General features: G+C 39.8%; 2 protein-coding genes across 3 annotated transcripts; one reads left to right on the forward strand and one right to left on the reverse strand.

Annotated features, from left to right (window-relative positions):
* Nucleotides 1-1,137: 1,137 nt before the first annotated feature.
* med29 (mediator complex subunit 29) lies at nucleotides 1,138-4,031 on the forward strand. Its single transcript, XM_012868072.3, has 4 exons — nucleotides 1,138-1,315; nucleotides 1,423-1,481; nucleotides 1,577-1,661; nucleotides 3,520-4,031. The coding sequence occupies exons 1-4, from the start codon at nucleotides 1,169-1,171 to the stop codon at nucleotides 3,745-3,747; spliced, it is 519 nt and encodes a 172-aa protein (XP_012723526.1). The 5' UTR covers nucleotides 1,138-1,168; the 3' UTR covers nucleotides 3,748-4,031.
* Nucleotides 4,032-5,995: 1,964 nt separating this feature from the next.
* On the reverse strand, nucleotides 5,996-22,329 carry mlf1 (myeloid leukemia factor 1). Of its 2 annotated transcripts, XM_012868070.3 has the most exons (8): nucleotides 22,115-22,329; nucleotides 20,028-20,190; nucleotides 9,967-10,011; nucleotides 8,409-8,492; nucleotides 8,162-8,290; nucleotides 6,481-6,640; nucleotides 6,256-6,394; nucleotides 5,996-6,102 (listed from the first exon to the last, which is right to left on the reverse strand). In XM_012868070.3, exons 1-8 carry the CDS (start codon nucleotides 22,159-22,161, stop codon nucleotides 6,048-6,050), a joined length of 822 nt encoding a protein of 273 aa, XP_012723524.2. In that variant the 5' UTR covers nucleotides 22,162-22,329; the 3' UTR covers nucleotides 5,996-6,047. The 2 variants fall into 2 exon arrangements, with proteins under 2 accessions (XP_012723524.2, XP_012723525.2); XM_012868071.3 differs by lacking the exon at nucleotides 9,967-10,011 and having other exon boundaries at nucleotides 22,115-22,328.
* Between the last annotated feature and the right edge of the window lie 2,823 nt (nucleotides 22,330-25,152).

The following is a 25,152-nucleotide window of genomic DNA, read 5'->3' on the forward strand; positions in this document are numbered from 1 at the left end:
TTTGGCTGAAGTTGCAGATGATACAGCAATTTTGGAGGAGCCATTGCTAGGATCTTTTTAATGAAATGTATCAACTAGCCCATACAGTTTTTATATGGTCTGGTTGAACTTATAACTGAAGATCTTTGATGAAGAAATATGACTGTTCCAGTTTGGGATGGTCCTCTTCACAAAGCGCCTCTGTTTTTCTCCTATACGGCTCAAAACTGTTTGTTCCAGCCGTACAGAATACAAGTAAATAGCTTTAAAGGAGTACCTTGATTTATACACCCAAATAAAAGGTGTGGTGGAGAAACAAAAAATTTAAATACTCAACAGAACTCTGAGCAGTTGCATAGTATTTTATTTGATGTCACCAGAGGTGGCGTGTGTGACTGACAGCTTGTTTTTGGGAGGGAATAGCTTATCTTGATGGAATAATAATTTACAACAAAATAGCAAAACAAGAGACAAACTCACAAGGATTGTTGCAAAAAGGGCTTTGACTGATTTAACAGAAAAGTCTGACAAATAATTGATCTGTGTGACATTATAGAGTATGCTTATGTTGTAATAAAAATCTAATGTATCCACAGTCGAACATACATTCAAAAGAAAACGAAACAAAGGGAAATATTCTATGCTACCCTATAATGTACTACTCTCTCTAATAAAAATAGATGAAATGCACAGCATTATCTAAATTACATTTAGTACTATTCTCAAGTACTCAAATAAATCAGTCGCCACCGTGTGAAGGTTGCATTTCAAGTAATTGAGATTATAATTTAATTAAAATACACTTTGTTTAATTGCATGATTTACAAACAAGTATGTATATACACTTATATTACCACTAGAGGGCTCTATCAAACTGATTTCAATCACAACTTGTTTCGGTAAACTAAGTTTTTTCTAAATCTAAAACAATTATACTACAAAAGGACACGGATTGAATATATATATATATATATATATATATATATATATATATATATATATATATATATATATATATATATATATATATATATATTTTTTTTTTTTTTTTTTTTTTTTGTAGTGAAGAAAAGTAATTTATTCAACAAATATTTCTCGTTCGGTAATGGCGCAGGAGTTTGCAGGGCTTTTATTCTGAAAACACGACAAACCGGATACGTCGCATGAGCTTTGTTATCGCGTTACCAAGATGGCGTCCCAGCAGCAACAGCAGGCTGTCGGTCAAATGTCTCAAGCTGGTTTACAACAAACTGCATCAACGCAGCAGCAGCTGCAAGACTTTGATCCAGTTCACAGATTTAAGATGCTTATCCCGCAGCTGAAGGAGAGTTTACAGGTAATTACTCCCCTATTAGTTGGCCAAAGAAAAAAAAATATACTGTTGGTGCGTCAACAAGACAACCTGTCTGCTTGAATAACGTTGAAATGTTTAACCGTTAACAGAATCTAATGAAGATTGCAGCGATGAATTTGGCCCATAACACGTCCATTGATAACGGCATGTAAGTACAGCGTCGGCGCTTCTTTAATGGCCCCCCCTTCAGACAAGTTGGCTCGTCTCTTCTGAAACACGCTTCTCCTTTTCTGTCTTTTCCAGTAAAAGCAGCGACACTCCAGTCCAGCGCTTTGACAAAAGCCTAGAGGAGTTTTACGCCCTTTGCGACCAAGTAGAACTGTGTTTGGTGAGTCCCGAAGCCACTAACCTCATATTTCCGGCAATTGATTAAAAAAAGGGTTTTGCACGGGTTTCTTTGAATTATCTGTATTATTATTCGTACCACTTTTTTTTTTTTTTTTTCCATATTTACACATTTTGTCACAGTTATAACCAAAAACGTGTGTGTTGTGATGCTACCGTTGACATCAACTTCTCACCAGATGGCGGTAACAACCCATCCAATCCACGCATACAAAGAAACATCAAATGATAAATGGCTATAAATTGATGTGTAATTCCCACATTGATGTGAAAGGGATTAAACATGTTACCGGAATGCATTTAATGACCGCTTCAAGTCTCATGTATGGAAAGCCAGCCAGCCAGTCCTGTGGGATTTTGACCCATTTGTCCACACAGTCTTTATACCCTGAACGTTCTGATGGTCTGTTCTAGGAACTCTGAGCTGCAGGTGTTTCCCTTGTTTTTTCTAGTGTTGAGTGTTATTTTGGTTCCCTGAAATCGGTTGAGCGCTTCCTTGGCTGCTTCTTTGGGATTGCCTTAAACACCCTTGCTTCATCTTCATCCTCCTAGAAGATGGCAGCAGAGTTTTCCCTCATCATTTGTTCATTCTTCCAACTTCTGAACTCTGCATCAGCCGTATGCTGACAAACAGCACCACATCTCCAAACTTTTCTTTTTGGGGGCAATATCGACTGCTTTTTGACCTTCAAACATGGTTTCTATTGTGGTTTTATATTATTACTTAAATAGGCTGATTCTGGTCTCATCTGCCCAGACTATGAACCCCCACCATTTCTCAGGCATATGTCCGTAGTCTTCAGCAAACCTTAAACACACTTCAGTGTGCTTTTTTTTAATTTTTTTTTTTTTTATCAGCAATCTATTCTAGCCTTGCATGGCGAGAGTGTACCCACAGCGTTGCTGTTGTTTTCTCCGTCGTTTCTGCTAATTCCAGGTGGTTGCGAAGAGCTCCGCTAGAGGTCCTTGGCTCCTGGACAACTCTTGTGATGGTTGTTTTCCAGCCTTTGTTTGAATCCTTGCCTGGAGCGCCTGGCTGTGGCTGCTTTATGTCGTGATTGTCTTGTTTCCACATGTTATAGCCCCATCAGTGCTCCCTGAAACCTTTCAGTAGGTGAAACACTGTTCTGTATCCAATACCGTCCGTAGGATTCAGTAGTTAAGGTACGATATTAATTTGGACTGATTGGCAGGGCTGCTGTCCAATGACTGATAGATTTCAGCTCATGACATCACTGTTGTGTACTTTTTGGACCTTTTTCTTTATGTGTAGAGTATTTTTTTCCTTGTTCCATTGCATTTTATGGCACACAATTTACTTCAAGGATATCTGTGGTTTGAGTTATTTTCCTGTGTGGACTGGATAGGTTGTTAACAGCATCTGGTGAGATTTTCATGTCAATTGCACCTTTTAGAAATGTATTTACTTAAGATTGGTCGTGCTCCGATGGCGCAGGGGCAGTGAGCACGACCCACGTACGGAGACCTTAGTCCTCGATGCGGCAGACCCGAGTTCGATTCTGGCCAGAGGTCCTTTACCGCATGTCTTCCCCCCTCTCTCAAACATCCTTTCCTGTCAGCCTACTACGGGGGAAAAAAAAAAAAACAAGCCACTAGTGACACAATAACCCTGAAAAAAAAAAAGTATTGGTGATGTGTTAATACGTATTTACCTGCTGCATTAAAGCCAAAGGGCTTAATGATCAGCTGACATTGATTCTGTACCTAATATAATATTGTTACTGGTAGCTTTTCCTTTGTCAGAGTTATAACTTTGTCACGGAGGCGTCGTGTGCTTTATTTCTACCTCACTAACTCACATGTACTTATTCTGTCTGCAGCGTCTGGCGCACGAGTGCCTCTCTCAGAGCATCGACAGCGCCAAACATTCCCCCAATTTGGTCCCCACCGCCACCAAGCCGGACACGGTGCAGACAGAGTCCATGTCTTACGCCCAGTACCTCAGCATGATCAAGTCTCAGATCTCCTGTGCCAAAGACATCCACAATGCTTTACTGGAGTGCTCCAAGAAGATCGCAGGAAAGGGACAGCCCCAGGTTATCATTTAGACCCCGGACTGAATATTCTCATTCTTTTTTTTTTTTTTTTTTTTTTTTATGTATGTCACAACAAGAAGATGCAAATCCATCATTGTTCACGTTTTTTATTTTTTATTTTATTTTTGTTGGTTTTGTTAATGCTGTGTAAATATTCCTGACAGTTGCGCTTTGTATGACCAGCAGGAGGCGACAAAGTAGCGCTACCTATTTTGTAACATATTTCTATTGACTATTAAAACTTTTCTGGAGTGTTTTTTACACGTTTATCTGGTCATCTGTTAAAGCAAAAGCAGGGGAAAAAAAAACCCACATGTTGACAAACATTTTAAAAAAGGTTTGAGGTCGATTAATTTATTAACCACCAGACAGTTGAGTAACACTATGGCGCATAGGCAAATTTGACAATTTTCAGGAAATAGGTGGGACAGATCTTTTTTTACTTTTATACAGTGCGTTTTTGGGCTGAAACTTTATCCATCTCAGAGGCTCAGAAGTGTCTTCCTCCTGTATGCTGAAGTTTTATGGTCTGATAATACAAGCATGTGAGAGTGACGTATGGTTGGCCTGCAGCTGTGCAACGCCTCAGGCACATCTGAGCTACTGACAAGCGCTGCCATCCAAAAATACTCCTCTGGCTGACCAGCAGGCATAAAAGGCTCATTAAAGCAGACTTCTGCTCCTATAAACCTGATGTGCAGCTTTATTATAATTGAACTGCTGCCCAGATATTGAATGAGGTGAAACAAGATAAAATCAGATTGAGTTTCACAAGTTTTATTTGCAGACATCCTGAACTGACACAGATCTAATGTTTAAACACACATCGTACAAGAATAAAGTTTTGTTTACTGAGAGTAATCCCTGTGCTGTCCAGACTTTGCTGCACAGCGCAGAGTTTTAACAAATGGAAGCGAGCAACAATATAAAAAGGAAAGGGATAGTATTATTTGTACAAAGACTACAGCATTAACACACGTGGATACTAATTACAAACACGACTAGATACATCCTGTGTGTATTGCTATGTTTCACACAAGTAACTCCGTGTTAAACAACAAAGAGACATGTAAATTGTAGCTTTTTATAAATTTGTGATTGTTAACGTGATAATGTATAAAATTTATTTTTTTTGCTCTTATAAAAATAAACCCACAGCAGGATGGGTCACCACCGTGTTTCATGGTGGAAATTATGTGTACCAGGTGACATGCAATGTTGGTTTTTTCCTCCATGCGCAGCATAGCATTTTGGACATAACTCAGAAAATTAATTTTATATCTCATCTGACCAGAACTTGTTCTTCCACACGTTTGCTGTGAGAAACTGTAAGAGGGACTTCTTGTGCGCTTCTCTAATTACTGTTCTCCTTGCCTGAGCTCCCAGTTTACAGGGACGACCACGCTGTTTCCATCTGCAGATACCGGTCATGTGAGATGTTCAAAGCTTGGGATATTGTTTTATAACCTAACTCTGCTTTAAACCTCTTTTCTCCTTTACATGTCTGCGGTGTTCCTCGGTCTTAACGCTGCCGTTTCATTTATGTTCTTCAACAAACCTCTGAGCTTCGCAGAGCAGCCACTGGGATTAAAGAACGCACATGTTGGGTCTGCTTACCATGGAAGTGAATTATGAAGACAACCGGTTGCACTGGATTTTATTTAGGGCTGTCGGTGTAATTATGACACAATTAGGCAATGCCTTGTGTTCGTTCATCACATTAGATCTCATGATGGAACTTTATGTGATAGAAGTTTGTGGTTGTAATGGAACAAAATCTGGATGGGTTTATTGGGTAGGAATACTTTTGCATGGCGTTAGAAATAACATGTTGCAGTTAATGTGTTCCTCCTTTGTGAAAAAACAAAAAACTTTAAATGATGTCACTGGGTATAAATACGCTCTTTTGCAACCTATACATCGTTTGGTGATGTATTTTGATTTGCCACTTGGAGCTAAACAGGAACTCAAAGTTCCCTGATTTGAACGGACAAGATTATTCAGCGTAGCTACACTGGAGCTGTAGATGGCTCTAACACACCTGGTCCTCAGACTACTGTGTTTCAGATATTATTACCTGTCCTAAAGACCCGATTAAAAAGGAAAAAGACTGACATCAAGCTTTTTAGATGCTCGGTAATTATCTGTCTGTTTAAACCAGATGGGTTGGTGGCACAAGGAAACGTAACGTATTTGTACTACTAACACATCTTTCTCAGTTACATGTGGTGTGTGTTTCTGGAGGGGACAGGTACCACTGTAAGTTGCTTAAAAGACTTTAATTAAACATAAAGACAGACACACCAACATCTCTACTTCTTGGTGTTGCCTGAGCCTTTAGCCCCAGAGTTGTTCTTTCTTTTATCTCTAGAAAAAAAAAACAAAGACAGAAACCAAGTAAGGACATAACATTCACAAGCTGATTAAGTTTAACTTAGGTATGCAGCATCTGAAGAATGGACCATGTGTCTGCTTGTCTGTATAGTCCTGTTCAGTGCTGCGTGAAGCCTGAATACCGACCTGTGGGGTTGCTCAGGACCAGGGAGGGCGGCATGATGGGCAGCACGGAGCCGAGGTTGCATTATATTAGACATGGGGGCTGCTGACTGAAACCTGGACACCTCCTCCTGCCATTCATCGTCAAAAGACTGCGCTTCAGCTGCAGGGGAAAGGTAAAAGTAAGAATGACAGTGGGACCAACAGTCAGACTGTCTTAAAGTGTAAAGATGCAAAGCTTTCATGTACATTCATCCATATTCTGAAAGTCCTGGTTGAACTCTTTCTCTCCAGTTTTCCTGTTGTGTTTCTTCTCAACAACGTGCCCTCTGTCCTTGATGTGGTGTCCGATCTTCATCTTCTCCAGTCCACTTTCAGAATCTTTAATGGCTTGGCGTGTTTCTTTAATCTGGGAAAAACAGCAGAGTTACAGCTGTTAGTGGTCATGAAAAACGAGCTAATTTGTTTATTAAGAGTTTAGGGTAGCTACTGGATTGTTTTTGATGATAATAAATGTAGGATGGCAACAAGAAATTTCCTGGTGACTGGAATCATAAGATTTTAGGCTTAATTGGTCTTTCAAACAGTGAATGCACCATCGAAAGTGCTACCAGGATAAGGTAACAGCAACACTCTTCTGTCCGGATGCCGTTACTGAAGGAGGACGACTCAAAATTAGCTACTGCCAATATCAGACAGGTGTTTACACTGAAGTCAGAGGAACAACAAAATGTGTAAGATCCTACCAGACATGCTGGTGAAAATGTGTTTTCACCAGCATGTCTGCAGTTCATTCACACTCCTCCGATTTGATGACGCGGTGAAGTGAGCTGGGAGAAAACTTGTCAGCGCGGATTGTTTGCAAGAGAGAGGCGAAATGTCAGAAGACCAAAAGATTTTCATTGATTGCGTTTTGTGTGAACGTACGCAGGTGATGGAGGAGTATGACTATCTCAGTGTTCATAGAGACAATGGACTGGACTGAAGATGCAACAGATATGTCCTCTACAAGAAGGGACAGAGCAGACTATACTTCGTGAGGAAGCTTTGGTGCTTTTGCAGCAAGATGCTGAACTCCCTCTGTCAGTCTGTTGTGGAGAGTGTGATTTCTTCTGCCATTTCTTCTGATGGGGTAGCAGCATCAGAGCAAGTGACTTAAACAAGCTCAACCTGCTGATATAGAAGGGTGGTTCTGTTTCACAGACAGCTCTGAGGCCTCTGGAAAGGATTAAACAATGACGGTTCTGTTATAAAATGAACACTACAGACAACCCGAAGCATCCTCTCCATCGCAGTCATAAAACAACAGGGTGTCTTTAGTCAGAAGCTTCTTCAGATCCACTGTAATACGGATCACTGCAGGAGATCCTTCCTCCTCACAGCCTTCAGCATCTACAACAACTCTTTCAAGAACCTTGGATAGTGTGGGCTGAAATATTTAATTGCTCTTGTGAATTAATAAAGTACTTTTGCGTTAAACTGAATTGCATTGCAATGTCAACCATGGAATCATTTGCCTTTGTTTTTAAAAAAAGGAAAACCTTTCTTGTACAGCGCCTCATTTCTCTCACACACCCCTGGGCCCTTTTTCCTCTGCTCCTAAAATGATGAACAGCTCCCAGCAGGAAGGCTTTTAAATAAATATTTTAAACGCCATTAATTGGAGTTCTTATACGGGAATTGGAATTGGCCAAAATTAGCACTAGCAGGTGACAGCTTTAACACAAACCAGAGATTGGAAATCGTCCCCACTACTAAGATCAGCGCCTCTCTAGCTAAATGCGTCGGTAACAACATCCCACGCTTCTATTTAGAGGCGGCAGCCTCACTATCTGTTATTCCATGTTCCTCACAGACATATTTATCCTGAGAAGCTCAAGACACTAAGCAAGATTCGTCAGCACATCTCCACACATTTATGGGAACTTACTCCTCCCGGGGCACAGCGAGTCGACGAAGTTGCCTGGAAGACCTTTGGAGGCTCATTTCCAACTTTTGAATATGTCATTACTGACGAGGACCTGAACGCGTGGGTGTCTGAATCAGCTGACACGTTCTCCTAAAGAACAAGCACACAATACAATACAAGGCTATCACTACTGCATTATACTTTTTTATTTATCTTTACTGACCACCATTTAAGAACAAAGGAAGGCCTGTTTTATTAGCAAACTTACAAAGTTTCTGTTCATCTCTTCCATCCTGTGTCTCATGTTGCTCATCATGCTGTCGAACATGCTGAAGGGGTTCTGCGTCAGCTCCTGCTCAGACATAAACAGCGAAACAATGTGAAACGCCACCAGAGGTTACAAGCTGGACTCGTGTTCTTGCCGGTCACTCTGCATTAACAAGTCATAAACAGCTCCATCATGTATATCAAAATTACATGCAGGGAGTGTTAAATGCTTCCTATGTTAAGGCATTCTGCAAACTGTAACCAAGGTAATAATGTGTAAACAATTCACGTGCCTCACGGTGATAATCAAACAAAAACAAAAAAAAAAGGGAAAAAAAACAGGAATTGTTATCTTTATTTTATTTGGGATTCTACCTGCAGAGAACTGAAGGAAAGCCAACATGTTTAGATGAAAACATGAGCCGGCTGTCAGTAATCGTTCCAATCCTGACAGCTAAAGCTAAATGCACCAACCATATTTTCGAAAATAATGAAGCACTAATCCATCTATACGTCCAGGAACATGTCCAAATGAGACTCAAAAGGTAATAAAATAATGTGAGAGGAGTATTAACTTAAGAATAAAAATCTGGTTTAAGTTATAATAATATAAGAATACATGGTAAGTGATAATGGACATGAAGAACATTATTTAAACCCTGCTTGACAAATAATGGAAAGATGTTTATTAGTAATACGGCAACCAAACTCGTCTTATAATTGCTGAGACGCTTCTTGTATGTTTCCTGTGGTGCGTTGCTGAATATTCTTAAGTAATGAGCTTCAAGTCTTTGAGGTTGGAAGGCCTCCTGGCCATCATCCGAATCTTTAGCTCGTCCCAAAGATTGTCTGGTTGGGCCAGTTAATAACTGTGGTTTTAACTGTATATGGAAATTGCTAATTTCAGGAAGCAACTCACTGGTTACTCCTCATTCTGATCACTGTGTTTTTAGCAGGAATCATTCGTCATATATTAAAGAGAAAGGGGGTATTTTCATTTATTCTTATTACAATCATTGTAAAAGTGCTGGTGCACTGAAAATGTATTCTAAAAAGTGGGAATTACTTGCCCTGTGGAGCACAAGGTATACGTTGCATTTTCATCCCTTGTTACTGTCTAATAGACTAAAATTTATTTTGTGCCAATTCTTTGCTTTTGGTATTCCCTCTAATAGTCCAATGGATATAGTGAAGAAAGTTGAGATGCATGTTCATTATAATTAATCCTTGACATTTATGAAACTTTTATGTTTTGCTGTCTTTGGTAAAATTGCTCGGAAAATGTCGCTTTCAACACCCTGCAAAAAAGGAACAGCAATTTTGCTTGATAGGATTCTTGCAAAATCCACTTGTTTGCAGGATAAGATAGACAAAAATATTGAGTATATGAACAAATCAAAGGCAGAAAATTGGGTGCAGTTAACAAACAGTTAAAGAAATATTTGGACCAGCACTGTTCTGATGACGGGTTGTTACGTAGAACCCAACCAGCTGCAGTTAGAGCATGCACATTGCCAAGTTTGGATGAGTTTCTCTTTGCACACAAAGACCCAACTCACCGTGCTGCCAGCGCTGCCAAGAGGCAACAGAGAGCGGCTCATATCCTGAGGGTTCACACAACATCAGTTTAGTATCGTACCACAGAATGTCTGAGGAGAGTGTCATGCAAACATATTCTTTGAAGGGAAACAGGTTCTCTTGAACTTGTGTGCCAATTTGTTTTTGCAAAATAACTCAAGTTTAGTCAGGCTGAATGAAGAACATCTGTAAACAAGTTCACAGATGTTCAATGTTCAACTATGTGCAAGAAGTTAATTTTCAAGTCTTCAATTGATCAAGGTCTGAACTTTGACTGGGCCATTCTAACACGATACGGATTTGATCAAAGCCACTTCATTGCACAGCTGACTGTATGTCGAAGGTGCTTGTCCTGCTGGAAGGTGAACCTCCGCCCCAGTCTGAAGTCTTCTGTAGCCTCTAACTGTGACTGTACCTACCGCCATCCATCTTCCTATCCCTTGTGAAGAAACCACACAGCATGATGCTGCCACCAGAACGCTTCCTGTAATGTTGGATTTTTTTTATGTTTGGAAAGTTCACGCTCTATAAATATTTTGCCAAGTAATTTGTATTAAAAGAATCCCTGAGTTTTCCTTAAGGGTCAACAAAAGACCAGCACAGAATAAAACAAATCAGTGGGTAAAAACTTGGTAATGTAACACCACCTGCATTTATTTAGCTGTTTCCAGTTAATGTTCAGTTAATGTTTACCATTCCAATAAAAATTGGAAATAAAAATCCAAAGTATTTATCAAAGCTTGTGGTATTTACTTTGACAAATACCACCATCAACAGCAGTCCACAAGTCCACAAATAATTGCAAATCAGATTTTAAGAAATGTTGATATAAATGATGCTCTTATGGAATCAACATTGGAGGGAAAAAATATATTTCAAACAATAGAAGCAACAATCCTACCCACAGTTTTTTGAGGTTTACAAACCTCCTCAACCAGAGGCTATCATGTCAGAATTCAATACCTTTTTTTCCATGATAACAATAATTTACAGTAAATTCTCATGTTTCTTAAAGTTGATTGGTTCTCTTGCCCTACTCGATACGTCTCTAACAAACCAACAGAGCACCACACTCTCCCCTGAACCCTGATTTTTTCAAGCCAATAAAATGCTTTGTAGATGGAAACAACTCAGGGTCATTAGATGCCTCATTATGTGCTGGAGTACATCCTGCGCCGCCGCCATCTTGGATGGGTCTCTCCTATTCTAGGCTGGCATAGCCAACGGGAGTAAACACAAAGGGAGCAGCTTTGCCTGTATTTTCTGCAGCTTACGGTTGCAATAACCAGCGCTAACTACTGAAAGTAGATCACGCAGTGCAGATCACCATTTTGGGCTGAGATTGGCTCTGAAGATGAGTTTTTACTTGGCGAGAACAACGCAGAAACCCAACCGATGTACGATAATTTCATGTGCATTAATTTGTTATCTATGTACTTCACAAACTAAGGCTGAACCACATTGCAAAATAACGTACCCTGGTGTTACAGAGTACCAAACACACCCTTTTTCAAGGGTCTTAAGCTCCTGTTGCAGTTGCAAGCTGGGTAGTGTAAGACAATGGAATGCCATGGAAATTTTAAAGAAGACTTTTCCAAGCCTTTAAAAAAACTGCGTACATGCACAGCATGCAAAAATATGAAGAAATTATTGTTGGTGTGTAGAGAAGGCTCAGGCTTTTATGTGTGTAAGAGAGAAGAAAATAAATGTAAATGAACAATCCAACTTATTTCTTTATTAAAATATAAAATGTATTCATTTAATTCAATTCAGTTGTATTTATATAGCACCATTTCAAAACACATGTCATCTCAAGGCATTTTACATAGTTAAATTCAATCAAATAATACAAGCAGATTGGTCAAAATGTTTCTTATCTAAGAGTACATAAAGCGACAGTGGAGAGGAAACCTCCCCTTTAACAGGAAGGAAAAACCTCCAGCAGAAGCAGGCTCAGTGTGAACGGTCATCTGCCTCGACTGACTGGGGTTAGAAGCACACATTGATCCAGGAATCTTTTCAATGTTAGAGGATAATAGAGGATGATCTGCCTCCCCTGGACGATGTCACAGCTAACAGAACGCCAGACCAGGTGTACCTACTATGAAAAAAAAGAGAGAGAACATACAGTTAAAAGTTGAAATAACAACAACAAATAATAATAATAATAATAATAATAATAATAATAATAATAACAACAATTAATAATTATGGTGATGTTCCAAGTGTGAGGCAGGAAAAACTAGTCATCACATTTCTGGGCAACAATCTGCTCAATATATGTTTTTAGTAAAAACAGCCTGCTTATTTGTCTTCCTTTTTTAATTTGCAGCAATCTGAGAAAGCATGAAGTGACAGTGGAGAGGGAAACTCCCCTTTAACAGGAAGGAAAGCCTCCAACAGAACCAGAACCAGTGTCAACGGCCATCTGCCTCGACCAACTGGGGGTTAGAGAAGATAGAGCAGAGACACAAAAAGCACAGAAGCACACATTGATTTAGGAATCCTTTCTATGTAAGAGAGGGTAATGGGAGAAGATCTGCCCCCCTGGATGGCGACACACCAACAAAATGGCAGACCAGAGATAAAGAGAACATAAAGTTAAAAGTTGAAATAACAACAAACAATGCAAATTGGAGAACAGTAGAACTCAGCAGAGTGAGAAAAATAGACCCTGATGTCCTCCAGCGGCCTAAGCCTATAGCAGCATAACTATAGAGATACTTTAGCTCAGCGTAACCTAAGCCACTCTAACTATAAGCTTTGTCAGAAAGGAAAGTTTTATGCCTAGTCTTAAAAGTAGAAATGGTGTCTGCCTCATTGATACATTTATTAATATGTAATACAAATTTCTCTTTGTTTAAGAGCATAAAACAAAGTATTTCAGCATGAAAGCACATCATTATTTACATATTTAATAATATGCCATACCATATCTGTCTTTGTTAAATAGCATAAAACAAAGTATGAAGTCACATATTTATACATTAATATACCACATGCCTGTCTGTTAAGAGCATAAATCACCGTATTTCAGCACGAAAACAGTTTTTTTTTAATGTGTGACAGCGTCCTGTATCATAACCACATCTCTGCCATTTGTAACAAACCAAACCGTGTGAAAAGGTAAAAATCTGGAGAGTTAGGATTTATTTTAGTTGGGCAAACAGCTTCCTCAGTATAAATAAATGCACTGGGGCGCATGAGAGACCCATCCAAGATGGCTGCCGTGCTGAACCGTCAGCTCCAATAGGCAGCGCCAGTACATAGGGTGTCTACCTATATAATGTCTTTGCATACACTAAGCAGCTCTGCAACGAGGCAGAGAGGAGCTGGAAGGTTGTTTTTTCAAAATAAAGTCGATTTTAATCTTATGATATTTTAATTAACTGTAAACTCTGATTTTAATAAGAATAAGTGTGCAAATACACAGTAGCTATGCTATATCATATGCTTTACATTGTTTTAACATATTTCTGTATTCATTCTGAAGGTGTGGAGTCTTTTGTTTTGGTGTGGTGGTGCACTACGATCAAATACACGTAGCTGAAACCCTGCAGCTAGGGGTCAATATAAAAGAAGCAGCCTGCAGCCTCCCACAGCCAGAGTCTGAGCCCTGCCTGCCAAGACCACAGGTGTGTGACCCCCATGGTCTTGGCTAAGCATCTCCAGAGTGCGTGTGAGGGGAATTTCTGGGGTTGTGATGTGCCAGGTTATTGTGTGTAATCAGTGGGGTGTTGAATGACTAGTGTTCCATGTGTAATTAGGTCGCATCGGCCGAGATTAGAGTGGGTTTAACACTGAAAGCGAGCCTCATTCTAGGAAGGCTGTAGTGGGCCGGGCGGTGCAGTCAGGACATGACTCCCATGGGGGGTGGGGGGATGGGGGGGGGGGGGGTCGTAGAGTCCAAGGCTGCACTCTCAGCTCTTTTCAAAGGTCAAGCTGATGTAAAAACGTTTTTGAACTGCCACTTTTATCCCATAGTGGCATCTGTGAACTAATAAATGTCAGTCGCATTAGCAGTATGCTTCACATTTAGACTAAGTAGGAAAAGAGGACATAGAGAGCAAATAAAGGCAGACAGAAAATACTTTGTCTACAAATTGCCAAAAAGACTCTGTGCTTTCTGGACAACTGAGATTGAACATTTCTTTTCTGTTTCCTTCACTCAGCTCTTGAACAGAGTCCACTGGTCCATTAGAGGCAAATAAGAAATAAGAAAAGTAAAGATGCACAATTTCTTGATTTATCTTTGCAGCCATCGTTAGGAACAAAATTATTCGATTTAAAGACTTTTCAGTGCTGTGAAAATTTCTTACCTTCTTAAAGATTTCTTTTGCTTTTTGTGCAACATATAAAACAATCTTTAATATTAGACAAAGATAGCTGTAAGAAAACAAAACTGTTGATGATTTAATTTATGAACGGGGGGGACCAACAAACCAACATGGTCCTAAGTTATGAAGTAATTAGTTCCTCTTGTCAAATCATGAATTAACTGTGATTAACCACATTATTTGGTTCAGTTTCAACCTTTCCTTTGCCTTTCTAAGCAGCTCAGAGGTGGACTTGATGGTGTCCTATGGATCAGTTGTGCTCCGTAATTCAAATTCAAAAAATACTTTCATATACCCAACAAATATCATGTTATACAAGTTAACCCAGGTATGCTTGAGCTTACGTTCACAGGCTGGTTGGATATTCTTCTTCAGGATTTTCCAGCAGAGAGCGGTATTCATGATTGCAACAATTACAGAAAATTGAGTCCCTGCAGCACCACACCAGACCCAGACCATCATGCTATCACCACCATGTTGCAACGGTTAGACTGTTGGTACGGTATCTTTTTTCTGGAATGCTCTGCTGGTTTTACAGGAAATGTAATGGGAGAAATTCCACTTTTGTCCACTTCAGTCCATGGGATACATCCCATTACAGTCTTAGAAATCATCAAGGTGCTTTTTGGCGAATGTGAGATGGGCTTTTGTGTTCTTTTAGGTCAACAGTGCATGGTTCTGGCCTTGGAACTCTCCCATGTAGATGCCATTTTGGTACAGTCTTTTTCTCATGGTTCAATCATGAACACTGACCTTAACAGAGTTTTATTTGTTGTTCCGCATTTTTGGTGCCATCCTGGCTGAGTCGTTAATACGTTTCTGGAGTAATTTTAGTTTCTCGCCCATTTCTGGGTACAGTCACCACTGGTACATATTGTCTCTATATGGATGATGTCTCCATCTGTGGTTTACTGGTGTCCCAAAGCCTTAGATATAGCTTTGCAACCTTTTCCAGACTGACAGATGCCATAGAAAACTGTTCATCATTTCTTGTTGAATGCCTTGGATCAGAACGTGAAGATTTGTAGGTTGTTTTTTTTAGTCTCCTTCATGTTGTCAGACAGGTCCAATTAAAGTGATTTCTACAGCTCTAGCAGCCTTTTACCGCTGTACTTGTGGTTTAACAAAGGGCTGGTTGGGATAGCCATTTTTCCATCAATAATTGAAATGATTTCAAAACATTCTGTTTAGTTTATCTTTGTTTGATAGTAAAATTTGCGTCACGATCTGAAACATTTAATTCTAACAAAAAAAGGCAAAAACTGCATACATCTATAAATCACCAACAAATTTGGCAAGCACAACAATAATGATTATTATTCCTATTAAAGATTAGGAAAACAAAATAATATGTCCTTCTATATAACCTAATAGGACATTAGTGTTGTTATCTCACATTGCTTTTGTAAACAGGTGCTTTGATGAATGAAGGCTGTGAAGGGTAACATGACCATGGCAGTGGGTAGTGGCAAAATGTGAGCACTCAGCAGCCAGGGAGGGAGGATGCATCTTCCCACTGGGATTATTTATAAGCTCACAGAAGTAGCACAACCACCCAAACACGCATCAATATTGCAAGCTGGAACTGTGGGTCACTGTGCTTACTGACATATTTTGTAGCCATATGTGTGTGTGTTCTTCGAACGTGTTTGTGTGTGCATATTTGCGCCTGTGATACTGGAGAACAGCTTGGGAGCGAGCTGTCTGTCATCTAGCTGCTAATGCACCAGCGATGCCAAGTTCTGCGAAACAGATGGGTGAAAAGAGCAACAATGAGGGAATAGAGGGCCCATGACATCTGAACATGGAATACATGCCGTGACAAAGCCAGCAATCTGAGCGCCACGACTCCGGGATTTCCACCACTGCTGGACTGAATGCGTGTGACATCAGAGAGCAGTCTTTACAGATTAATGAACAGTGGATATCACGGTTTATGCAGCTTTGATTGCGTGCATCTTCTCATAGGTTTATGATTCTACTGATCATTTATCAATATTAAAGCAGTACTTTATAAATTTAAACTTTTGGGTGTATTTTTTTTCTATTTCATAAAACTAATTGTTCGGTTTTTTGTCAACAAAGCAACTCTCAAACTGGACTAAAGTTTTCTTCCCTCTTAAATAAACAATAAATTGTCAATAAATGATCTGCAGACTTAAAGGAAAACAGAAAATATTGTATTAAATAATTCTCATAGTAGTTTTTGTTCCTATTGTAACACTATCATTGTGGTTATTCTGTGAAGGAGGCTGAGCCCTCCTGCTGCAAACAGCAGAAAGCACACTGTGTGGGACTGAGGTCACACTTGTGATGTAAGCCATTATCAAGGATAAATATAGCAGCTCTCATGGGAGACTTGGATTAAAGCAGGTGACTCCGACTAACTTTGACACAGTGGATCAAATATACACCACTTCTCTACATACAGTACACGTTCTCATTATTATTACAAGCCAGAGAAATTAACACCACAGTGGTACAGAGCAAGTTGGGTCATGAGTCCGGCCCAAACGTCACACCCGAACCAGCTATATCAGCGGTGTCCAAAGTGTGGCCCCGGGGACATTTGCGGCCTTTGGAATAATTTTGAATAGGACTGGTATACAAATGTGGCCTTCCATTAAATGGAGCGAATGCAAAAAGACACTTTTTAAATGATTTTTAGGATGAGGTTTTGATTGTTCCTAAATGGAAAATGTTAGGTACGACACAAAGCATTTTTTCTTTTCTTTCATTAGCCTTATTTTTTCTGCTTTTTTTAAACGAAAGCAGAAAACAACAATCAGGCAACATTTTGCTCAAAAAACAGACTTGGGTACATCCATTTATTAAACCTAGTTAAATACAGCAGGGGTTTTGACAAAAAGTTCTCATTTTTGTAGCTCGGAACAGATTTAAGAAATATTTACTAAATTGATAAATAAAAAACATTTGACCCCAAAAATTAAGAAAATGTCCCACATTTTTAATGAAGGCAAACATCTGACACCTTTTTTGTTCTTCTGTACTTTGCCTAATTATTTCTTAGTGGGTAAAAAGAAAATAATTTACCCTTTTTGCTTTTTTAAAAACGTTTTGCCCGTAGTGCAAACAGTTTGGACACCACAGGTATTCAGTGACTGCAGAGGATGTTGCTGATTAAAGCTTTAAATTGTTCACAGTTATGTGTCTTGCTTGATTATTTTTTGTTTGGTTTATCTATAAGTCAAAGGCTGGTGCCACACATTCAAAGACTACCGGTAAGTCAAATTTCCCTATTGGGACAATAAAATGTCTACTCTGATTCTGAGTCATGCTTCCAACTTCAATGTTATTTTGGGAAGTTTTAATATCAAAGATTAACAGCAAGTAGTGCTTAATTGTAAAGGAAAGGGACACATAATTCAAAAATGATTTGCAATATTTTTATTTTTTTTTTTGATTGCTGATGATTTACAATATAAAAAACTATGAGGAGCGATGCGTGACACAGCTCGAGGGAGGGGACAGCTGGCTACCGTAGCCTGCGCAAGGCTAATAACAGCTAGCGTGTTAGCTTATGGAGGTTTTCTTCCAGATGGGAACTTTAAGGCTGGTTCACACGGCAGGATTTTAAAATAGTCAGCCGATTTTCACAGCCTGAGAGACATCACACGTAACAATAAAAAAATCTTAGATAAACCTTGCTTGCTTGTACAGTGTGTGGTGTCCGATATTCACAACACACCACACACAAACGGATTTCACTTAAGATCATTCAGATGTCAGATGGGAAATCTGGGGAATCTTCTCAGGATCAAATGGGACTTCAGAGTAAATAAACATGGACGACCAGGATGATTAATAGTGATAGTTTGTGAACTGATGTTAACAGAGAAAAAACAACAATAGGAAAAGGCGTTGGTTAAAGAAGTGGGGTCTACGTTTGCTGCATTATGAAATGGAGGCGAGTTGTTTTTTTCACTCCTGAGAAATCCATCACCTTGTGTTCTGATTGGCTGCATGTAACAGGCTCTATGCTCGTTTGTCCTTGGTGGACACCCCACATGGTAGATATCGGGGCAAGACAATCCAACATGTTAAATATCCCTGATTCGAGGTTGGAGCGGTCCAGACGTTCTGCCGAGTGGACCAGATAGGGACGGGTACTGGATTCAGTACTTTTATAGGGGCCGACCGAATCCTGTCGGTACTACCGAGGACCGGTTCACGTAAAATCCAACGGTACCAGGTTTCGTTACCTAAACGCATCACAGTGACACTGAGGGAGTGGAAGAGTGATGATTTTCCATGCAGAACATGAACCCAGGATTGCACGCACATGAGCAGGATGGTCTATTACACAAAACAAGCAAGGCTGATCGCGCTCGAAAGTATACCTCCTCCTTTCCAAGATGTGCTGCAGATTACGCTCGCTGCTGAACGTTTTATGTTGCTGTCAAACATCGAGCATTTCAAGTAAAGAAACTAAGCTTAGCCTAGCCGGGGGGGTGGGGGGTAAAGCATGGTGGCGGGGGAAACCTTGTATCTTATGTACTCTGCCACAATCCAGCTGCCTTCAAACGTCAGCCAATTAGTAAATAGAGTACACCTGTGTGTAATTTACACTTAGTATCTTCTGTTTCTGGCCTCAATTGTTTGTTACGGAACATCAGTGAACAAACAGCATCATAAAAAGCCACAAACACACCAGGGAGGTAAGTTTACTTTACAGCAGGGTTGGATTATACACTGTAAGTTTTGCATCCCACAAATATGGCTTTTGTTGACGAGTAGCAAGAAGAAAGTAACTGTTGAAATCAAACTTTAAGACACCCAGTTAAAAGTTTGGCAAATGCTGTGTAGTGGACACAGCCTATATGAGGAAGAAGGAGCAATGGTCAATATTTTACTTTAAGGCCCAGATGCAAAATACTATGTGTGAAAGAAAACCAACACTGCACCAACCTAAACACACAGTCCCCACTGTGAAGCACGGTGGTGGCTGGTCATGCTGTATGAAGAGCTTCATTGCCCTTACTGAAGAACAGTAGGACAGCGGAAGCTTGTCAGGGTAAACTATAAAAAAAACATACCCCCCCCCCCCCCAAAAAAGTAAACAAATAGAATGTACTGAAATTTGTAACTATAGAAATGAAGATGTGAATCCTTTTGTGGCATTACACTGCAGGAATTCTGCTTCACTGTTTTCACCTCATATCTAAATCTAGAGAAGTGCTTAAAAAATATCTATTTTCAGCAGCAGCTCATCTGAGCAGAGTTAGGAAGATTTTACATGGGCTATTTTAATCAACCAATCAGGTTAAATAAGACAATGAAATGGTAAAAGCAAAAAGCAATAAAACACAATGTCACAGTTTTACTGTGACTGTCCAACAGGCCAGTGCATGTCTGTACTAGAAAGGAGTGTATTAGTGGAACAATGCACTATGAATAGCTCTTCTAACCGTTAAGAGAGGCCAAAGGGGTTGCCCTTCTACAAAAACCAGAGACTAACATGGCCATTCACCTCTGCAAGCAGAGTATCAGTTACAGTAGAAGTGGGCAGCTTCCCAGCCTAACCTTAGTAAACACCAAGCTTCCTTCAGACATTACACGACAGCTGAATTGTATAAAATAAGCAGGGGCAGGCCTGGATGATATTCAGATAGCAGCGCATCACCTAAATCTGAAGAGAGGTGTTCATTTAAAAAATTAAATCTAAATAAAATCTGTGTTCTCACCCGGTGCTCGTTTCTTAGTGTGGGGGATGAGCTTGGATATTCTGCTGCTTCACGTCCGCGGTTTCTCCCATCGGTGATGCTGGGCATTAAAGGTGCACCAAAGGGTTCGGAGAAGCTGCGCATCATCTGCCTCATATGCTCCCGGTGAGCATGAAATGGATCTCTGGTACAAGATAAATGGGAAAGAACAGACAAAAAGGACTCTTAGCATTCACAGACTTTAAGACAAAGGGAAAAAAAACTGTAGTGCCTTTCAACTTTTTGAATAATGTCACATCACAACCTCAAAATTGTCAAGGAAGGCCTCAAGGTTTCTACATATGAAAATCTAAAAAGTGAGACGTCTAGATGTATGCAGCCCTTTTAACCAAAACTTAGTTGAACCCCTTTTCCGAAAAATGAAAGCTGCAAGTCCTTTCGGGGTGTGTCTCTATCAGCTTTGCAGATCTGCAGACAGGAAATCCTTCCTTGCAAAATACTCTACCTTGAGCCATCAGACAGGATAAAAAGCTGAAAAAAACAAAACACCTCATTCAACATTTTTTCCTCAGACCGTTCGAGTGGGGAGGGGGTTTAGGCTCCCCCCGTAACAACTGGACAATATCACTGCTCTTCCATAAAGGCTCGATTTGTGACGATATGGACCTCTGCAGCTCTTCCAAAGTTACTGTGATGCGGGCTTCTTGCCTTAGACGATGCTCTGGCAGTCTTTACAATACACATGGCTGCTCTTGCCATCTGCTTCGCTAATTAAAGTTAGTTAGCTATAGAAGCTGCATCGGCCTCCCGCAAAAACGATAAAATCATTTCTTTATAAACAACTACACATAAAATAGTTTTTACTTCTGGAAAAAAAACATTTTTAATTCATATTTTTCACGTTTCAGAAAATGATCAAACTTCTACAAGAAAAGAATGAATTACTTTTTGTAAGGTTATGGATGCATGTCGAACGAAAGAGAGAAACAAGACAACACACAAGCACCAAATAATGTTGTTTTGATTTGAAAAATTACTTTCAGTTACTGAATGAAAATACACTGGGGAAAAAAAAAACGTATCAAAGACACTGCTCAATTCTTTATAGCTTCTGAGTGGTCTGATTAGAAGTTGATATATTGTTTTATAACCTAACCCTGCTTTAAACTTCTCCACAACTTTGTCTCTGACATACATGGTGTGCTCCCTGGTCTTTGTGATGCTGTTTTTTTTTTATTGGCACTGATGATGTCTAACTAACTAACAAACAAACAAACATCAGAGGCCTGTGTAGATCAGCTGGAAAACAATCTTATTAAGGTATAAGAGAGTCAAATGGGCTGAAAACATGTGCATCCCACACCTTGTTGAGTTTATATCATTTACACCTCAAAAAGGAAAACCATCCATGCATAATCTTCCTTCCACCGCCAGATTATCTGCTACTTTTTTCTTTTTTTACAATAAAATGAATGTAGGCGATTTGAAGAAATTCTATGGGGTGTGAATACTTTTCTGGGGCTCTGTATACTTTTACAAAGAACGACTCATATTTCCTCTGTTAGCTCGGGGCTCACTGGGGATACATTCTTTAATGAACACACCGCGCTGAAATAAGAAGCAGCCCTAAAATAAATTTCGCCAGCCCCTACACTTGACTTAGAAGTCGGGTCAAGTGGTGGCCGCACTACAGCTCATGGATCATGTCAAAGTCAGCGCAGCCCGACGACAAACGTCAACAGCGAAAGTTTCTCTACATTTTGCTCAGACGTATTTCTTCACTTAAGATATATTCTTAAACTCACTACATAAATTAATCCATCGTTTTTGCAACTTTTTTTAAGACTCTACTTTGGGGTTTGCTTTGCACACGTTTTATCGCCTCAACAGCCTCAACAGCAGCCGTTGCTAGGTAACCAATAAAATTCCAATAAAACGTGCCACATTTTTGCATAGTTTTTCAGCATTTAATAAAACAGAGTTTTTGTAAATATATTTAAAGACTTAAAACCTGACCCGACCACATGCATCATTATAAGCTTCATAGCGGTTTTATATTTACAATAACGTCGATAAATTCTGAATTTCTGCTCAATTCGGCTACTTACGAAAAGAAAGGGTCTTCGTCGAAGTCCCTCAGCATGCTGTTGAACATTTCCGCTGACTTTTGAAGGTGCACACAAAATCTAATTGTTTTTTTTTTCTCTTTTAAAAGAAGTCCGCCCTCCGAGGCTCACGTCTCCCGCTTCGACTCAGCACGAGTTGCCACCGAATGTGCTTAGAACCTGGCTGTCACTCTCTGACACCGGCCACGTGACGCCAACCTACGCTCACATTGGCTGTCGTTTAAAATCAGCCTCCGTCCACGCGCTCTCTGTTTGGGGGCGGCTGCTATGGCAACAGCAGTCGAGAAATTTCTCCTAAAACCCGTTTGGCTTATCTATCCACTGCATATTACTAGAAATGTCCCCGTCTTTATCTTAAATTTACACCCCATGTTAATGTAACTCTTATAGTACTGTCACCAAAAGTTTGGAAAATCCGACTGTTTATTTTTTAAAATAAGGTTTTTAGAAAATAAAATGGTACAATTTGTAGCCTTCGAAAGTTTAGATAATCTTTTTTCTTTTTTTTTACAAATAGCAATATTATTCACAAAAGTTTAATAATCCAATTATTGTTTTTATATTTGTAATTATTTTATTTTGACACCAACTGTCTGGAGACCGTAATGGTTGACAGCATGTCCCAGACTCAGTATAGGTTTACCATCTGGAGGTTCCACAAATAGATTCATGGAGGCGAGTCAACCCACAAAGCTATCTCAACTAGCAACACAACACTGGGGAAACAAACATAAACCCCTTCTTAGACGATGCATGGGTGGAGGGGGGAAAGTTCATGGCAGGAGAGAGATCAGATCTTCATTCAGGGTCTGTCAGTGTGCATTATTACAGTTACGGTCAGACGTTTATCTCCCCTCATCTCAGGCGTGGATGTTATTCAGGCTGGATGCTTTTTAACTATTCTTTCTCCAAGGGGGTAATGGGTATATAACATGTGATAAAAAAAAAAAAAGGTGCGCAAGTTTGACTTATGTGAATTTTCAATATTGGCTATGCCTCCTTAATATATATATATTAAATGTGCATTAGTATCACCTCAACCACACACTATTTGTATAGGTCGACAAGCCTCTGACACCATTCTGGCTGGATATTTGACAATTCAAATGGACTGGTTTCTAAGCAAAGTCTACGCTTTTAAACTATTTTTATGAAAGTTTAACACAGTTGATGCCAGGAAGGCCATAACAGAAGATAAATGTGAGCTTGCTTTATCCATTCAGAAACCGGTTTTGATGGAAGACTGGGATTATTATCAAGGTTGGATTACCCATTATGTCAAAGTTTCAACTGTGTGACCAAACTGTCATCTTCAGATGAAAGAAATCTGGTTAGGATCTTCAAAAACAACCCTGGAACCACCAAAGCTCATGATGATCATAAAATAAAAGCTGCAGATTACAAACATCACTGTTCACAGCAAAGCACATTTAACATTCACATGGAGTTGTTGTCGCCAACCAAGACAGATGCTTGCTCTAGAAAAGCCAACACCGTCAAGATTGACTAAAGCTACCCATATGGAAAAGCCAAATGTCTTCTGAAAATAAAGGTTTAGGGTAACAGCAAGCTGAAAACATGGAGTTGTTAGTCTACATTCCCATAGACTATGTTTAGAGGAGTTAAGGATGGTGGTGCTGGCAAAATGCTAATGGTCCAGTTCACCGTCAGAGGTTCTAGTGGGTAAAACAATAAATAACCTTGAAGTTCTATAATTTCGTCATAGAACTTTAATCAACAGCAAAAGAGTTGAAATTTCGAGAGAGTTGAGTTTACAATCAGGAAAATTATCCCAAAACCCATAGAAACTGGTTTTGGAATAAATAAAGCAGGCAGACGTTAAATACTCTTAACCTTAACCATGCAAAAGACTTACAATGATTAAATACTGGGTCCATGTCAGAAAACCTACCAATTTAAAAAGCGCTACCATTTCTAATAAAAAAAAAATTCTGATCCAAATTATGCCAAAATCAGAGAAAATTCACAACAAATTCAAACATTAACTTATTAAAAAATAAACCCTTACAGGTGTAATGATGTCCCACACTGAAGAATTCAAACAAATGAGCAAAACCATAAATAATTATTGTATTGCTGATGAAGAGCATAAGTAAACTTCTGCCTGGAGCTTTAAAAATACTTGTTTAACTTCAGAAACCTAACAGGAGGAATAAATACTAATGACACCTAGTGGCTCAAATCGGTACAACGGCCTGCCAATGACAATCCAAAAATGCCATTTCTAAATGGTATGTTGCTGTTGTGATAGGTATATAATGCTGTATTATGTTTTATTTCTTTCTGACTTCCATGTTTGCAGGCAGCTGCTCTTTTGCCAAGCTAAAATTCCAAATGCTGCACTCTGTTTTGGAAACTCATATGATTGGCTCAGAAACCAGGAAGTAAACACGGCCCAAAGTCGTTCCGGACCGTACCTCTAGGTTTGAAAGGAGAAAAACTAGACTCAGACATTGTTGATGGATAGGACTGTTTTTTTTTTAATATGGGAATGTTACTTCCATTTGGAGTTTTCTCCGCAGGGTGTCTGGGCTCTCCCTTAGAGATAGGGTGAGGAGCTCAGTCATCCGGGGAGGACTCAGAGTAGAGCCGCTGCTCCTCCACGTCGAGAGGAGCCAGTTGAGGTGGCTCGGGCATCTGGTCAGGATGCCTCCTGGACGCCTCCCTGGTGAGGTGTTCCGGGCACGTCCCACCGGGAGGAGGCCCAGAGGAAGACCCAGGACACGCTGGAGGGACTATGTCTCTCGGCTGGCCTGAGAACGCCTTGGAGTTCCCCCGGAGGAGCTGACCCAAGTCTGGGCCTCCCTACTGAAGCTGCTACCCCCACGACCCGACCCCAGATGAGAAGATGATGGATGAATGGATGTTACTTCCATTCTAGGTGACAAATGACAATGATTTAGGCTAATTTTACAGTATATCTCTAACTATTGCTCCTTTAACAAGAGCCACATTTTTTTGTTGAAGAAAAAAAAAAAAAGAGTATTTAGTCGATTTTA

Source organism: Fundulus heteroclitus, chromosome 18 (assembly GCF_011125445.2).
Source record: "Fundulus heteroclitus isolate FHET01 chromosome 18, MU-UCD_Fhet_4.1, whole genome shotgun sequence".
NCBI classification, from domain to species: Eukaryota; Metazoa; Chordata; class Actinopteri; order Cyprinodontiformes; family Fundulidae; genus Fundulus; species Fundulus heteroclitus.